We start from the raw sequence: 19,151 nt of genomic DNA on the forward strand, positions 1-19,151 counted from the left end.
TGAGGACTGAGTTCCAATGGCAGCACTTTGTGCGAGCCTCTGAACGGTGACAGCAAGGCTGGGGGGACTGAGGCTCTGAATTAAGGTTACTGATAGAGCTGTATACGGGTCTCAGTAATGAAGCAGCGTGTGCTGGGGTCAGGACTGAGAGCCGTGTGCTGATCTCAGGTGGACTTCTGACATGGAAAGCAGAGGCGCGTCAGGGCTATGGTGCTTTGAGGTGCAGTGGAACAGCTGCATCCGAGGCCCTAGTTCTGAACAGCAGAGGATATTGCAGGTCAAGATTAAGCTGCATTGCTGGAGTTGTACCTTCCCGTAGGGGATGCTGAGGGCGACTGTGGTACAACGGAAGTGCATTTAACCGCGGGTCATGTTTAGGCCATACTGGGAGAGCTGCGTATGGATCTAAACCTCAAATGGCAAAGTAAGCGGCAGGTCATGACTCAAGAGTATTGGCAGAGCTGTGGAGGAATCTGGGTACTGGAGCTGCAGAGGGGGAGTTGCAGGTGAGGGTTGCGGTGTACTGATATAGCTGTGAGAGGGAAGTCTTCCTGCACAAAGCCTGGCTCGTCACCCCCAATCAGTCTCTGACAGTCCTAGCAGTTAAACCATCACTAACTTCCATCAGCGAAGGCATTACCCCCACGGTGGGCACAGGGCCTACTTACCAGATGTTGCTGGCCTTGGTCTGATCCACCACCAGCAGGTTACCATGGACCTCATCTATCAGCTCTGGCGCTGTCCAGCGCAGGGGCACCGACAGCTGGTCCGCCGTCACAAAATAATCCTCCTGCCAGGTTCACATAGTCAGTGTCAGGACAAGCCACCCCGTCATCACCACTAGGTACGACAGGCCAGTGTGAAAGAGATACATGGCTCAGCAATCACCCGTTCCACCCCCAAATATAAAAAACATTCTAGCAGAATATGTATCACACAAACAAAGCCCCTTTAATTTCTTCTTCCTGCCCCAACCTCACTTTCCTCAAAGGGTCCACTTGATTGTCTTTAATTGTTCTTACAAACAAGCATCTTTGGTCTTCGACACTTCATGAGTGGGGCATGCATTTTGGCAGAAGGCTTTTCAATTTGTGACGCAGCCGACAAAGTGGCAATCTCTTTGGTATTTTAAGATAGTCCCTGCTGTGTCCCAGATGGATTAGCCTTCTGAGAACTTTGCAGTTCAAGCAGAAACATAGCAGTCACCTTGACCATCTGAACAACATCTTTTTTAAGGTGCTAATCTATCAGTGACTATACTGTGGCTAAGGATAACTGTTCCAGCGTTAATTGTCCGCAAGGTAAGAGCACAATTTCAGATTAAGTTTCTGTGAGAATCTTACTCCGACTTTGCAGCTCAATATGCCATAAAGATGCAAGCAAAGCCTTGAAAAAGGTCTAGGTGGGTAGAGAAGCTGAATGAGAAATAAAAAGAGGAGAACGTGCATCTGTCAATAACCTTACACTACAACTTTTTGTATTACACGCAAAGATGTGTGTAGCTGGCTTTGTTGTAATGTATGTATTTGGACCGATTCATTGGCCCAACTGAACACCCTGTGGCAACTGGTTGTAGCCAGCCTTGCACCCACACATTGTCTCTCACACAAGTTAATTTTACAATTTATAATGCTCAAAAGGCGTGCAAAAAATCAAAAACACAAGCATTGTTGCCTCGCATTCTTTTTGTTTATTTAGAGCTGTGGTACTCAAAGTATAGGATGGGGGGGGCGCATGCAGCCCTCCTTACTTTCACTTGCGCCCCCCCAGCTGAATGACTGGTGACTGCACTGGGCTGCTGTTTACTTCAGAAAGCACTAACATTAAAAAATATGTTAAACGGGAAAGTGGTTACTAACAGGCTAACTGGAGTAAAAGAAAAGAAGCAAATAAGGTGCCCTGCATAGCTTGCGTTTAGGAGCACATTCATTTTTCAGTACATCTTGCAACAAGCATGTAAAAATATGATAAAGTCTCTTCAAAATTCAAAAAGTATATTTCATGCAGAAGCCTTACAGCAGAATAGAGAAGTGCATTCAGGAGTGTTTTATTTGAAAGTGATCCTTTTAAAAAATGAGTGTAGAAATAGTCATGCCTCCTTACACCCTGAGAACAATGCCAATAGTAAACTAAGATGCAAGTCACTTGCCACTTGGATCCCTCTGGGTGGTCAGGGTAGTTATTATGCATGGACAACATTATAGTTTATTAAATCAAACACAAGAGGACTGTGGAGTATTTATCCTGAACCTGTGTATTTCAAGGTGCTTTTACGTCATAATGAAGAAAAAGAAACAAAGGGAAATTAGGCATTTGCCTAGGATCAAACAGATGGGTCATGTGGGGAAGCTGCGATTTACCATAGATTTTCTGGCTTCATGTTGTGCATTATTCCAATTAAATAATCATGTTACTTCCTTCTTACACTTGCCTCTCCCAAGGTAACAGGAGCAAGCAGAAAGGCTTACTCCAACGTGTGGTAGAGGGACAGAGATTCAGATACAGAATAGCATAGTTTTATCTATGACTCTTCTAGAGACTATGGGCTTAATTTAGAGGGCAGTATGGGAGGAAACCCTCAAAATAACTCCAACTCTCAATGACCACAGCATGTATGTGATTTGGTTCCTCTAAACCTCCACAAAGGCCTACTACCATCATGCTGCCACTGATGCAGCCCTTGTGCACACCACAGACCATAGCTTGCGGTCCCTGAGGAAATGTTCGCGAGTACCCACATTTAGAGGTATCACCCTATCAGTCGTTTGAGGGAATATAAAGATTTTCTATTTTAGGAGGTTTGTTTATTGGTATTCATGTTGAGTAAGACACTGGAGAAGCCCTTCTCGTCTACCACATGGTCACCTGTGAGTGACTGCCACTTACCTTGAATTTGCACTGGGACAACCCGTAGTCACCTATTTTGACGGTCAGGTCAGCAGTGAGGAGGCAGTTTCGCAAAGCAAGATCGCTGTACAAGGAAAAATTAGGTAAGAGTGGTTAGAAACCACACTCAACACCAGACATGACATTTTGTGTGGATGCTGCTGAGGTCGCTCAACTGGCACAGATCTGGGCATAACCTATGAGCCTCAGACCCGCATCCAAGTAAACCAACCACGCCTTTCCTTCCTTCTAAGTTAAAAAAAAAAAAACACTAAACCTTTTGAATAAAACGCTTTGAAAATATAAAACAGCTGCAGAAGACACTCGTTTACAGATGTGGCCATGTTCCAAGATCTTCAATTGGAGATATGGGAGAAGAAGAAAAGAAGACTGAGAGAGGAACATGAAAGCAAATCAAAAGGTAGAGCGTGATTATAAAGAAGTAAAGTAGGAGACAACCGACATACAACAGCAGGGAAAGAAAAATAGAAACGAAGAACATGACAGCAGACATGCAATATACATATACACACTCTCTCTCTCTCTCTCTGAGGCAGCTCAGGTACTGAAAGAACACCTCAGTCTGGTAATAATGCAAACTGTTGGACCATCTGTTCAAACCCTTGCACGGAAAATATTAATTTAGTGATGTATCAGTATTCATTCTGGTCAAGTCTAGCGCGAGAATCAAGATTTTAGATGAAAGACCTTGAAAAGAGCAGCTAAGCCCTGGGCAAAAGGTTACTGGGAGGCCCTCTTGACACTTCTGTTGTTGCCAGGTGCCACAAACACCCGTTTTTAGATACAAAAAAATATGTGCTCCAGGGAAGGGACAGCAAGGGGTCTGACGCCACCTAGGAAGACATCCTTGCTTTCATTAAATTTATAATTCACAGTTTATATTGCGACCCTTACGTCTGCGTGATTGTTCTCTGCGTTCACTAACGTTTCTGTTGAAAAAGAAATCCTAACGATGACCTCCATGACAGGAAACACTATTTCACGAATTTCTGACAAAACACAACAGGCACAACCTCCCCGGTGCTATGCAGAGAATGAACACCCCGCTCTGCAGTAGCCTATCTCTAGGCACGTATTGTTACGGGGGGAGGAGGGGCGAGGGGCACTGCAGAAGTCAGTCCTCCTCACAAGTTCTGTGGAAAGACAGTATCAACCTTTTCTCGTTGTCTCGTCAACCTTCTTTCCCACATACGAAGCTCTATTTACTTTCTATGTGCGTTTCTATGCAATTCCCCAACTTCCCATAAGCAGGGCTAGGCACACACACTGGCTCAGTGCCAGGATACACTTGTAATAGTGCATGTAACAAATGCACATAACATGTTGAACGACATCAGCCAAGCAAACCAAAGCCGGACCCACAACCTAGTGGCAGGACGCAAGAGCATCTTGTTCATTGTTATATGCCAAAAGTAAGAAGTGCAAAGTACCAACAACCTCACGAGATCAGAAGAATGAGTTCCCCTCTACATAGTTAGTTCTGCCCATGCGCCTAGACTTCATATAAAAAGTCAACTACAAAAACAAGCATTTGCAATGTAATGGGTCTCGCATTTGCTCCAGTTAGAGCTATTAGTATTGTAAATTCCTAACTGGACTTTTATTGCCACTTAAATTGAAAATGAAAAGTAAAACAGTTGACATAAGCGAGCCGATTCAAAGCGCCATGGCCGCCATGAGTGAGAAGGAGAGACACAAAAAGAAAAAGAAATTTGCTCGCAGTCAAACAAGGCAAATGTACAATTATCCATGTAACAGGGTCGATGGCCAAGGCGGTAACAAAACTGCCCCAAGGAGTGACAAACGTAAAGCATTTACCAACGATAAAGAGTTTTCAAAAGGCAAGCCCACAAACAAGTGAACGTGATGGGCATGCGGTGGGTGTGGTTAAAAGCCCACAATTCTTACAACAGGTCAAAGCGCTTGCGCGCTCGACCTAAAATGGGACAGTAAAGCACAAACTCCAGCGACCCTACCAGCCCCGAAAGAAAAAAGGGAAATGCCTTTTCTGATGCCCAGTGTATCTTCTTGCAGAATTCTCACCTTGAAGTATTTTCAAGTAGCTTAATGGATCCAAACATAGCTTAAGTGGCTCATCCCTCTGGCGAATGAGGGCACTACTGTGACACAGGCCACAGATCTGTCAGGCGTCACAACAGGCAGTGACATTGTGAGTCCAAAGAAGAACCTCCCAATGGGTTGATTCAGATCTGTCAAAAAGACGGAGGCAATATCATAGGAAACAATGATTTAAATATTACTTTGGGAGGGCAAAGAGAAATGTGTGAAAAGTTATTTTATCCATCCAAAAAACCACTACTGGATATTAGTTCTTCTAAAAGACACGTGTTGCAGCAGATTCCTAATCTTGAAAGACTTGCATAGCAGCAGTCAGAAGACGAGAAGGGTTTGAGAAATGCAGCTCAGTTTTTACTGATTTTAAGATTAAAAGGTGTTTCAAAACCCGTAACCAAATTGAGACTCATTTGTCATATCACAATCAAGGCTATACATTTTTAGGGAACATATAGCCTTATAACCAGGCTGGAGCTGGACAACTTTTAAGAAGGGTCATGTCTCTTACATGGGTAAAATTAGCTGTCTAAACACATGTATAGTGGGCCCTCGGTCCCTCCTGGAGTGTCACTAAGAGCCAGGTCACAACACATTTTAATGTACAACAGGACCCAACTAGAAAGACATATTTTGTTGCTGATTTGACGTTTTTAGCAAAAGTATAAGCCAGAATGAGCTGATTGTCAACACTGTATTCTTCGTTCTCTCTACATCAGAACTAATCGCCCTCCTAGGATTGAGATGATGGAGGCGCTCCTCCACTTTGGAAGAATATGGGGGCGAGCAGAACGCAGATAGAGCAATTATCTACAGGAGATGAAACTCGAACACCTTTCAGACAAAAGGAAGAGCAAACCCTCAGAACTACTTTGTCAGAATAAAAGCTTGTAGCTAGAAATGTAACCAAAAACTTGTAGCAGCCCACTTTTCTGGCTGAAGTTAATGCCTCATCTGATTATTATGAAAAGTTACAACAAAGGCAATAGGCCTGTTGTATTTATTGTGCAAAACATATGTTTAAGTCAATACATGTTTGAGGGTGGGTTGGCATTACATTGTGTTACAGCTTGGAGACATGCATTTTGTTTCAGAGAATCCCTCGCATTGCGGTAGCAGGCAAGGGTTTTGATGCTGGTTATCCCCTGTAACAGAATCTTGTGGTAGAAGATGCGTGCATTGAGATTCCTTGTGACACCATTTAGGAAGGGGTGTATAGTTGTCAGACATGGCTCTGCTGGGGGAATTTTCCTGAAACATTTTGCTTTCTTCTCCCAGTCTTTGCTGACTCTTTGTGCTTGACCGTTAGGACTCTTGGAGGGTCCCCACTGTCTGGCAGTGGGAAAGAGGGCACGCTCGTCCTACTTATGGTGGGAAGTGGGGATCAGGCCATGGTTGAGGTGCTGTACCCAGCGGGCCCTGTGAAACAAGTATATCACATGCAGGGGGCGGGTACGGCCCTGGCTACTAGGGGTGATGTGCACTGGGTGTGCCATCCCCTAGAAGACACAGTTAACCATGTCCCAGGCCTACGGAAGAGGCCTGCACTCAGGGTGGCAGTCCTGATGCGGGGGCCAACTCTGAGCTGCCTTACGCCTTCCCCGGAGGGCCCCGAAGGCGGGGCTGGTGGTAGGGAGAGGGTAGGGCAGGGATACAAAGGTGTACCCTGTCTGGACAGGGAAGCACCCTCATGTGGGTGTTCTCTACCTATGGCGGGGGGCTCGGCCACATCCATAAGGGTGGGCCAGTCCTCTACTAGAGGTCGTGGGCCATTGGCACTGTCCCCTTGTATGGGCGGGGTGAGTGCACGCGCATGTCCTCCACTGGAGGGTAGGTGGCACTGACAAACGTGTGGATCCCACCAGGGCAGGGCCCAAGGTGTGCACAGAGGCCACGGGGTCATCAGAGGTACTACGCCTAGCATCGCCGGCCAGTGGGTGCACACTTACACAATGGGGAATCTCATGTATGTTGCACCTGGCACAGCTTGCCAATAGGGGCATCCTGGTCAAGGGGCGCCGGATCGTGTAGTGAGCCAGGCCCAGTGAGCCTCTCCATGCCCATGAGCATGTGGGAGTCCATATATATATATATATATATATATATATATATATATATAGCGCTTGGCATAGCTGGCCTTGAGGTGGCTACTTGCACCAGGGCGACATTCGCTTAAACAAGTAAACAAGACTGGCACAACTTGTCAATGTGTGCATACTTGCACCCGGTTGTTGCCAACTGTGAGTGGCGACTATTATCACTTGCTGGGGTGTGCAACTGGCACCCTGGTGGCTTTCCTATATAGGTACAGAAGATGGCATTACCTGCCAGGGTGTGCACATTTATGCATGATAATCTAGGACAGAACTGAGCCTGATAGGACAAGCCAGTATTGGTGCACTTGCACCTTTGTGGTGGCTTTATCGAAGGTTTCCCACATGCCCCGACGGCATGAGTGTGCACCAGGGCAAATGTGCCCAGGGAGTGTCGAACACCCATGTGTGTTTGCACTACCTATGAGCGTTGCTCTACCCATAAGTTAACTTGGGAGAATTAAGTCTGGCTGCACTAGAGGATTGCAGGGGAGTAGCCTCATTGTGTTTAGTACAGTTGAATTCAGAATTACACACTCCATCTGATGGTAAAGGTGGTTTTGTCATCGATGCCCTAGAAATGCCACTTCGGGGAAGTGGGCATTTCTAGGTTCCGAAATGGTTTTGGTGCCTTGTAAATTAGGCTTCATTCGACGGGTCATGGGGGTACAGAACATCTGTGCATTCCCCTGGTAACCCCTATAAAATGTAGGCATCCAGAACAACAGATCCCTGCCATTTGGGACCTGGATAGATAGACTGTGGGAAGAGGTTTTTGACACTTGGCCTCGTGGCCAGAGCATGGCCCCACTAAAGATAAAGATCTGCATTTCAGAGCTTCAGAGAGGACAGGAAGGAAATTTAGGGGAGACACCTGTGGTTCAGAGGAGAACCCTTTGAAGCACCCCAAACTTCAAAGGAGCCATCTAGTATAAACAGGAGTACTCTATGTCTACGAGGCAGAGTAACCTTTATAGGGATGCAGGACTGGTGCTGCTGGACCTAGTGGGTACACTACAAGAGGAATCTGTTGTGCACAGGAGGATAGCTGTCAGAAGAGGGGATCCACTGTCCCTTTCCTGCATAGAGACTGACTTGAGGCTGATTGCCTGCTGCTGTGTAGCATCCTGAAGGGTAACTCCCCAAGGGCAGGTTGGATTGCCCCTGTTCTCTGAGGAGGTCTCAGGGACATCAACGACCTCCTGAGATTAACTTACATCAATGACCGGTAATATCTGGAGAACAGTGCCCTCTGCTGCATCTACACCATATGCTGGACTTCACGAGGCAGCAGAGGCGTTAGCGTGGCCTAAGTATTATGTCTGGAGACCGTAATTGCCTGGCGTGGAGCTTGCCAAGTACTGCCCGCACTTCAGGTGAGTGGTCCTTCATCATGCGGACAACTGCATGCTCAACCGTTTTGTTGGCTGGGCCCGCTATTGTCGACTGTGTCACATTTCTCTCCTGTGAGCCTTGGCTGCATGCTCAATGTATGTAGTGCCCTGTTCATTGGTTGCAACCCTTGGAGGTGGGGCTGCAACATGAGTTGTGCTGTACTTGACCTCGTACTGCATGACTGAACTTGTGTTAAAGTGGGTGGCCAGAGGGGAAAGGGGTATGTCTGGTGCGACTACAAGTCATTGTGTACTAGACAGTGCACCTCACTCCAAAGAGGTACGGAAACCGAGTTCTGAGTGTGATCGGATGGTCTACTCAAGTCATTGTGTGCAAGACATTGGGCCGATTCAAGCCATCACGCACCAGACGGGTGCCTCTGTCCAAGGAGAAACCATCTTTGGAATTGGCTTGTGAAAGATCGAATGATCAGGATGACTCAGATCAGTGAACCCCTGATGTAGTGCCTCCTTTTTGTGGAGGTACAGCATTGAGCACTTTTCATGTGGAAACTTGAGTCTTCGTGCCCCAGACACAGCATTTCTTAGGGCAGGAGGTGCGGGCCTAGTAAATTGTTGTGGGTAACTGGAAGTGTTGAGGGCGACTCACGTCAACAAGCCCCAATGGCGCCTCTCCATTCCGGAAGTGCTGAAATTGTTAACTTTTTGGTAACATTGAACTGTCTGGTTGGGCTGGGAAACTTGGTGTTTAACAAAGGCCCACTTGACCCTCCACCTGTGTTTTCCAGACCTCTGAGTAAACCTCCCGTTGTGAGCCCGGTCGTCTTCTCTTTTATTGTTTACTGGCTGTTGTCTTTCCTTTCCCCGACTCCGAAACACTGAGACTGTTGACTTACCCGCGAGTGGCCCAGTAACCAGGGAAAGGGTGATGCAATCTTTGGTTCGTGTATAGGCGGAATAGCTGAAGCTGGTTGGTGGTCGAGGCTCAGTTCGGAGACCCAGTTTGCTTGCAAACGTAGTGGCATTCACTATACAAGTTTCATGGCATAGCATTAGGGTGCCGGGAGTCAATGCCTACAAGTGGTTGTGTGCATGCACCAGCTGATACCCGTGGCACAGAATGGTGCACAGTGGATGTGCGGATGAATGTGAAGGCAATACTGTGGTGCTGCTGGTCACGTTTATCCTGTCAGGAAGTTCTTACAGTTGGCATTACGTATTATTAGTGCGCCTTTGGCCGCAGTGCTACGCAACTTGTATGTACATTTTGCTGCTATTGTTTGGAACTGGGGAGCACCCTGAATTTATGTGTTACACTGATTGTGGGGAACTCTAGGGTGGGTCTTGTGCTGACAATGTTTGGCACCTTATGTAGGTGCGGTGAGGGAATGTACAGTTTCCTCATGTGTACATACAGTAGCAGTGGTTAACACAGCTGTGCATCATATTGTGACTTCCATTGCTAATTGAGGCATAGTCTTAGAGTTACATTATAATCATACTGTGTTGACAATTTCTGTGTTGAATACAATCATTTTAGACATACACTGAGTGTTAAGTCTCCTTTGTGCTTCGCAGCCTGGTTGTGGCGTGGAAGTGCTGTATCTTTGCTTTCCACATTGCCTATGTGATCAGCCTGACTGCTCTGTGCCAAGCTACCCAAGGGTGAGCACAGTTTAAGTAAGTGAAATCCCCCACCCCTGACGGGAGTGGTGGGTTCTGCCTGGCTGGGGCCCTATTTTAGCCAACCAGAATGTGCTGCCTCCAACAACAGTGTTTTGCCAACTGTAGTTTTTTACAGTAGTGCATTTATGACAACTACAAGAGGGACTTTGGCTCCGCCCATCTGTTGTTAATTTTGAGTACAGTCTTGGATTGGGCAGAAATTGTGTGCTTTCATGTAAGAAGAGTGCTTGTATTGCACTTTTTGCCTTGTGGGAACACTTATGCTCAATACAGCAGTTCTACATTGGTCATGGTGTCAAGTCATTGACAAAGGATACAGGCCTGATCTATTTTGTTGTGAAAGGTTAAGACAAATGCAGTAGGCCTCACTTATTTATTGTGAAAAGTGTATGACTTTTTATGACTTAATGCTTGAAGATAGGTGCTTGGTTACATAAAATCGCACAGATTACCTTAATAGGGAAGTGTTTTGGAGTTCACTATTCCTTGTGACAATCTCTCTGGATAGAAGATCTGCACATTGAGACGCATTGTTCTACTGTTTCAGAAGTGCTGTATATTGTTCTTGTCAATTGGAGTTTTGTAAATATTTGCTATCTTAGGACTGTATATGATTAACTGCCTTGTAGAAAAACATATGTGGACTACTGCAGACCTTAGCTAGTTATGGTGACAAGCCAGCTACAAAGCTTAATTAGGTCACTGGAAAAAACTGTTTCAGAGAGAATAGGTATATTCTCATTTCTGAAAATGTAAAACAAAGTAAGGTTGACCTAATTGTTGTAAAAATCATATGAAAAATCCAATAGGTCTTTAATGATGGATTATTACACTGTGTTAAAGTCTATTGATAAGCACTGCATCACATGGATTCTCACAGATTACTGTTGTAGGCAAGAGTTTTGCTGTGGATTGCTCCCCCTGGTAACCTATGTGGGTACAAGACATGTACTTTCATACTTCTTGTTTTCCTCTTTAGAGGGGTTGAATGGTTTTGCTATCCACAATTGCTTATAGATTTATAATTGCCTGACTGTGTAGCTGAGGGTAGCCTTGTGAGAAAGGATAGGCAGAACGTAGGCCTGCGTTGTTTATAGTAACAAGCCAATTATAACACCTATAGGCATGATAGGCTTTTTGGGAATATGTGCCAGATTCCATAGGTCTGAAATATTTACTATGAAACGTTACCACAAAGCTAGTAAGCCTGTAGTGAAAAGCTTTGCTACAGCAAACAGACAAAAGGGTGGATTGTCTTTACACTATGGTAAAGGCGTATACAGACATTTTATTACTTGGAATCTTCCACATTACTGTTGCAGGGAAGAGCTTTAGTGTTGTTTACACCTTATGAGAAACACTAGGAGTTAAAGATTACCAATGTGATAATCCATATAAAGCACTTTTCAGAGGGATATTGTTTAGTGAACTGTAACTTTGCATGTATCTGTAATTTATTGACCTAGTACCTGATGGGACGTCTTTGTTGGTTATGGTGACAAGCCATTGATGAAGGCTTTAAGCTTGATTGGATTATTGGGAAGTTATCTCAGGTTCCTTAGGTCTGACCTGTGTATTATTAACATTATGGCAAAGGTTTTAGGTCTGGTTTACTTATTGTGAAATGCAATTATTAAAGCTAATAAGTGTTAATGGGTGGATTGATGTTTCACTGTGTTAAAGGCTGTAGAATGTTTTTTGTTACATTGAATCTCACAGAGGAACTAAATAACCATGGTTTTTTTACAGCTCAAAGATGGCCAACATATTGCTTCTAAAAGTGGCAGCTAAGCTGGAAACTGAAAACAATAATATACTATGTACTATACAACTGCAAGACAGAAGCATGCTGCTACATTTAATTTTACTTTTGTATTGGAAGCATATACCTGCCAAGTTTAACTTACCACCCATATGCTTGTCAAGCTTGAGTGTTTGTTGTTTGTGGATGGGTAAGTGAATAAATACAAGATTGAGTAAGTGGGTGGATGATTTTATGCCCGAGTGCAAGAATGAGAGACAGAGTGCAAGTATAATAACTCATTGAGTGTTTAAACTCATCAGGCACTGAACAGGCACTTTGAGTTACAAACCCGGTTTACTGGCATTGCCTATGCTAGTCCCTCTGTAGTATCCCTTTACTGCCTGAATTATTTTTTGGGGCTTGTTTGTTTCTGCTTGTCTACTTTTTTAGCATTCTGTTGTAACTCGTACCCAATTTGAGGAAGTTTAAAAAGCATTAAAAAGTTGCTTTTTTTGTTCTTAGGTCCTAATTATACATGGCCACTTAAATGTGTTGTGTCTGGCAAGCAGTAGTTACTGGTTCCATTATAATAATGAGATCTGCTGTAACGTTTCTGATTTGTTTATTTTCACTCTTTGATTTTGGATGCTGGAAGCAGCCGAAATCTCTGTGTGCAAGTCTTGGCCAACATGAAAACATTCTTGGCCAACGTGAGGAGTTACGTGGGGCAATCAGACCCAGAATTACCAATTGCCATGGTAATTATTCATTTTTTAGTGGGCCTTAACGGCCACCATAGTAACGGGGTGACTTTACTCCACCCAAGTTGCTACCGCTATCCCCGGTGCCTTGTTCACAAATAGTCTGTAGCACCATGTTGCATCCCGATGTAACTTTGGACTTTATGAAACCTATGTACAAATACAATCCAGTAATTTTGGGGGCATTTTCAAATAGGATTGTGAAATACGAGTCTTTAAGTTTTAATGGCACTATCCAGCTTCGAATTTGAAAGCCTTGAAAACTTTGACCCAAAGTAGTAAGCATCTTGAATTTTTGTTTTCTGATGGAGCTGTTTCTATTTATTTAATGCATTTATTTATGAAGTACGGACGATGCCAGAGGGCTTTGTGGAACTAGGACAAGAACACTGAATATAAGGAGATTGTACGAACTGAAAGAAGTCAGGGCGTGAAAGAGTTAAAAGAACAAAAAGGTTTTCAACTTCCAACCCAAAATGCCTCCCTTTTGTGAAGCAGAAAATACCTGGAATAGCTGCCTTTCCACCTTTTCTGAAGGATTTAGTTATATTCACATCCTTTCTTGAGACACCTGTGCCCAGTGATGGAGAAAATCCAACATGAAGGATAGAAGCTCAAATTCCAAGGTTGGGGGAAACTACATTTTGATGGATTTTCAATCAAACCCTGTTTCCCGAAATATTTTAGTGAAGGGAAAAACGGAAAAGGAAAACAATGGGAAGATAAAGAAGCAGGATTAATGAAAGGAGAATGGAGAAGAGATATTCCAAGGCGAATTCAAAGTACGAGGGTATATGAAGGGATAAAAATTATTGTGTTTAGGTAAAGGACGAGGTACTTGGGCATAAGTATGGAAAACGGTAAATGAGTATAAGTAAAAGCAAGGGTACTAGGGTATAGACTACAGTATTGGCAGTTTTAGAGATATTACGACATAGTTAGAGATACTACGATATAGTTGGAGATATTATGATATAGTTGGAGATACTATGATATAGTTATGGGAGAGGTATGAGGGCATAGGGCAGAGGTTCTAGTTTGGGGAAGAAGTGGGAGTTGACGTGAGGACATGGGGGTCAGGAAATGGGACAACTGGGGTCACAGTATTAGGGTACAGGCAGGGGGTGAAGTACTATGGCATATGTACACAGAGATGCACAGGTGGAGGTACTTGGTATATGCAAGATTGGAGGTGCTATGAAAGAGGTAGAGGTAGAAGAGTACAGGTAGGGGTAGAGTAGGGTAGAATATAGGCACGACTAGAGGTACACATTTGTGGACGGGAGGTATAAAGCCAAGGATATAGCTAAGGACAGACTGAGGTACTAAGGTGTGGGTAGTGATGGGTGCACCAGGGTTTAGGCTGGGACAGAGGTATTAGGATATAGGACGAAGTGGAAAAACAAGGACACTGGATGTTGTACATTGGATGAGGTACTATGGTACTATGGTATAGGTATCTAGAGGTACAATGACATGGAAACTAGGTTTCAGGCAAGGGTAGAGGTATACTATGTACAAACAACAGTGATTGGGAGAAGAGGGGTGGATGGGGTATAGGAAGAGCAAGAAAGAAAGGGAAAAAACAACAGTAGATAGAGAGGAGGAAGAAAAGGAGGAAGAGGGGATAGAGGGCTTCCTGTCTAAGAGAAACTAGTGATCTATATGATACTATAAATATTACTAACCAGAGGAATTTTTTTCAGCATGAAAGGTGTTCACCGGCGTGGATTTGATATCCTAAGCACAGCTTTCATTTGAAAATAGCCGGGTTGATGGATTCCCAGAGAAAGCTTCTGAGCAGGCTCCCTTTAATGTGTTTTTCTCAAGAATCGCACAGAACTCTCCGTCTCTTGAGACAAGATAGGACTACCTTCATCATGATAGTTGTGGTGGGGGAAAATACATTTCTATGGTGTGGGCTTCACAAAGAATGGTTGGCTGTACCCTAATATGAAAATCTGGTCTGAATTTATTTCCCTCCAACAAATTGTAGAGCAAGGATGTTTGATCCTTTCAACAAAATGACAGTATGCCATTTGGGTGCGCCCCCTTCCCTAGCAAAATGGACATTTTAAGCCATTTCGTGCACACTGGCCACATCCTTTCACCTGTTGCTGTGGCACCATAAGGCAGCCGGTTTCCTTCAGTAGCTTTAGTGTAGGACCAGCTCTGTCTTAAATTTGAAAGGAATTCCAACACAAGTCTCCCAGCTGTAGTGATACAAGCCATGAAGATTAAGCCCTAAACAGTGGCTTAGCTGTGGTGACTCTGGAGGACAAGGGTGAAAACAGTGCTTCTTCAGCTTGTACTGACTGGCAAGACATGTTTAAGGAAGAACATCAACTTTATATAACATTCAATTTTGTTGGTGAAATTGGCAGGCCAAGTGAACATGCAGAAGCTCTGTTAGAATCTCTTCAGTGAGCAGTTTGCTATTTTGCCAAATAGCCTCTCACTATCAAATGACATAGTTATCAGCAAGAACTTCATATCTCGCGAGAGGTCTATCAAGGTCTCAAGAAGAGGAAAGAGCGGCTCAGTAACTCTATCCTGTGAAGGAAGGGTCTCAGTAAGCTGATGCAATTAGGTTTAAACAGTAGACAAAAGTAATTCTCAAGGTTATGGCGGCTTTTGACCATCGACGTAAATGTTTGTTCATCAGAACAAAGGGCACAAGTGTCAGGATATTTACCATCTTGTATGAATTGTGCAGGCTTTTGAGGGGTACAATGAATAACATGTAGTAGGTTACCTCCATTTCTGAAAACTCCAGAACATTGGAAACCAACCCAGAAGGAAAATCAAAGTGAATAAAACAGAAATGTGACATGCAGTGCTTGATAAAACTGTGGAAAACAAAATAACCTAGTGATCTACTTTACAGGGGTCTCATTATCAGAAAAGACCACAACTTGTGCTTCTCACAATGGTTTACAATTTGATCTGCCACATGTGTTGAATGGGAAGGATAGAGTAGAATCAGCCAGAGAAATATTGACTTTAAAGGTACAGCCATTACTGTTTTGCCTTCAAGAGATCATAATGTGGGTACTGTAGTATCATGTGTGTCCCCATTTCCTCTATATCTGAGCTGTTGTCTGGAGAGAGTCCATGATGTAATAGAATGTTGGTGTGGAGTGGGAACTAGGAGATAGGTAAAGGTGGAAGAAGGATGGGGCCCTGCTGTTGCTGTAACCTGAGGGCCTAGCATGAAGGAAAGGCTTACCTCTTACCAGAGTGGCTCCAGACTCCTTTAAGCCCTCCAACTTCAACAACAAGTTGACAAAAAGTTAAGGACCTGTGTGAAATGCAGCAAGACTCCGGTGCAACTTCAACAACAAGTATTTAAGGACCTGCGTGAAAATGCAGCAAGATAGAGGCCATTTTTAACGAGAAAGAAGCAGTTGTGAAAAGGAAGACGTCCAAGTAAGGATGGAGGGCTATTTTGGGGAAACCCACCCTCAAATCCATTGGCAAGTGGTATCAGCTTACGCTGCTAAGCAGGAGGAGCAGAATGAGGAAGGTGGGCAAGGTCTGACAAGGAGTCAGCTGAGGGGAGTTTAAAACTGAGGGGAAGTGTCCAGTTGTATATTCCTACGCTTAATGGAAGTGGTATGGAGATGGTGTGATAAGAATAGTGCTGTGGAAATGCTGCTGTGGAGACAGTGGAAAGATGTAGGAAATCCTCTTTACATTAAACACCACTTACATGATCCATGGAGCTTCGGACAGTAACACATTCATCAGTGATTGTGATGTAAGGAACAGAGTTGGTGAGTGTGAAGTACGATTTCTCAATTGAGTTGACTGTGGCACAGACTAGTTCATGCCTTTAGAGGGTCTTGTGTGCATTCAGCAATATTTATGTTACAACTGAAGGAAAATAAATGCTACTAAGCGCAAGTGACACTAATGATAGTGAAAACAAAAACACAGGTTTTATATATATATATTACCTACTGGCGCTTGACAGTAGGTAGTTATAGTTAGGACCTAGTTTCCATAAGAAAAGCGTTATTTATTTTGCCAATCACTTTGACAACGCTTGATGAATCTTTATGAAACTTTCAAAACTAATACAACAGTCGGTTCAGCTACTGTCTTGAAGGATTCGGGGTGATCCGTCAAGCAGGGGGCCGAGAAAAAGAGGGGGGGTCCTAAAATGTGTTTTCCCCGTTCATTTTCCCATAGGGTTTTTAGGCACTCTGTAATCCGAACCGCTGAACGGAATTACTCCAAATGTGGCAGGAAGCAAGATCTTGGGGTGCAGATTGTGCCTTTTGTGATGTGGTGTGGTGTAAATCTGTTCAGTAGTTTTGAAGATATTCAAGAGGGAAAAATATAGATGTATAGGGCCGCGGAGGATCCACAGATGCACTGAGGGTGGATTCGCATATACATGTGGCAATGCAAGAATCTCATTGGATGGCCGCATTCTGACAGGGAAGTTGCAACCGCCATTATGTTTTATCTGAGAAACGATCCCCGGGGCTGAAATGTAGGGCCAGTGGAGATAATGGGGTCAGGTAGACGTTCCGTGACCCCCTGGCAGTAAATAAGATGCGACTAAATAGTAACTAATGGTCAGTAAATGCCTACAAACATATTTTTTCCATTTTTCGAGATCCACAGATCCAACTGTGGGGCTCAGCGTGACCCCCAATGTAAATCCACAGGTGGATCTGTGGTTTTCAAGAAACATAAAAAAAACCAGCCAAATACTCTAACACCCAGACACAAATTCTCACACCCAGTCTTACACCCAGACACATCCTCACACCCACTCACACACCCAGACACACCCTCTCACACGCACTCTTACAACCAGACACACCCTCTCACACCCACTCTCGAAACCAGACACACCTTCTCAAACCTACTCTCATACCCAGTCTCACAACCACTCTCACAACCAGACACACCACTCTCACACCCAGACACACCCACTTTCACACCCACACTCACACCAAAGCCTATGTGTGGTGCGGGATTGGGTGGTCACAGGGGGTCGGCTGCAGGGCCTGGCTGCAGGCCAGGCTCTGCGGCCAACCCCAGCCGCATATGGCCGAAGGCTGAGTGTGGTGTGGAGTTGGGTAGCTCTAGGGCAGTGGTCTTCAAACTTTTCAGTGCCGCGCCCCCCCAGTTGAAAAATAAAAATCATTGGGCCCCCCTCAGAATTTTTCACAATTATTTTACAAAAATGGCAATGTTTAAATAGGTCTAAACCTATATAAACATTGCAATTAAGTACTGTTACCTTTTAAAAACTGCAATAACATGCTTCTGCTTGAAACAAAGGCATGTTATCTGTATAATATTTATTTTGCCCAGAGTATGGCGCCCCCCCTGGGATCACTTGAGGCCCCCCTAGGGGGGCCTGCCCCCCAGTTTGAAGACCTCTGCTCTAGGGGGTTGGCTGCAGGCCAGGCCTGGTGGTCAACCCCGCCACGCACGGCCAAAAGACATGCACGGCGGTGGTTCAATTAACCAATAGAAATTTTAATTACCTTAAGTTTTAAAAAAAACAGAAATTCACTGAAAAAACACAAAGGTTCTAGGGTTGTTATAGTTAGGAAATAGAATTTTAAAAAGTATAGATATTCACTTAAAACGCCAAAGGTTACAGGGATGTTATAGTTAGGCTCACTTGTGCCCTAAGGTAACTATAACTTGCGCCCTCACCATGCACTGCTAATTATCCCACATATTACAGAATTCATAACGCCTTTTATAACATTATTGATAATATCAATGTAATATCTGCAGAAAATTATTCAGGAAAAACGGTGCATGGCAAGAGCACGAGTTATAGTTAACTTAGGGTTACTTATAATTACTCTAACAGCTGAATTTCTACGTTTTTTTACATTTAAAATGTGAGGCTAACTATAACATTCCTGTAACCCTTGTTTTAAGTGAATTTCTATGTTTTTTAAATTCTATTTCCAAACTATAATGTCCCTGTAACCTTTGTTTTTTCAGTGATTATATCTTACTGGTAATGCATTGACGGGTTAGCAAGTTTCTGTGTAAGTTGAGGTCTGTTGCTTGGCATTTGCAGTTTATGTTAAGTATTGTGGCAAGTTGAATGCTTAGTACTGCAAGAGAGGTTGAGAGGTTAAAATTATCAACCAGTAGTTGTTTGAGAGTACTGTGTGAGCAATCTCTTTCAACTCCATATGAAAAATAGTGAGCAGTTTGGAGAGGAGGTTGTAGTACCCCCATCTGTGGATTGTTGCACAGATGCATGTTGGCTGTGTGTGTCCATGTGCTACAGGAGTGTGGGAAAGTACCAAACAGTCACAGGAGATACGAGTGTAGTACAACTGTCTGTGTGTTGGTACAAAGGGAGGAAAGAGCAGTACTCTTATCGCTAAAAGTTGTGTGAGGCGTACACCAGGATATACAAACTTTGGAAGAGTAAGATCCTCCTATTAGAAGATTCATGGGATTGTACTCCATGGGTGCAATTTGTAAGAGGAGAAATACATGTTACAAAAGATTGCAAGACCTGTGGAGTTAAAATGTG

The 19,151-nt window shown here is 44.0% G+C and overlaps 1 protein-coding gene across 4 annotated transcripts in view; it reads right to left on the reverse strand.

The window, feature by feature from the left end:
• The window catches only part of AATK (apoptosis associated tyrosine kinase), a 407,310-nt gene that overhangs the window by 22,462 nt on the left and 365,697 nt on the right, over positions 1–19,151 (reverse strand). For all 4 annotated transcript variants that reach the window (XM_069199741.1, XM_069199742.1, XM_069199745.1 and 1 more), the window contains 2 exons: positions 2,887–2,971; positions 669–790 (listed from right to left, as the gene is read on the reverse strand). In XM_069199741.1, coding sequence (XP_069055842.1) covers positions 669–790; positions 2,887–2,971 — 207 coding nt within the window. The remainder of the gene's footprint in view (positions 1–668; positions 791–2,886; positions 2,972–19,151) is intronic.

This window comes from Pleurodeles waltl, chromosome 7, assembly GCF_031143425.1.
Source record: "Pleurodeles waltl isolate 20211129_DDA chromosome 7, aPleWal1.hap1.20221129, whole genome shotgun sequence".
Classification (NCBI taxonomy): Eukaryota; Metazoa; Chordata; class Amphibia; order Caudata; family Salamandridae; genus Pleurodeles; species Pleurodeles waltl.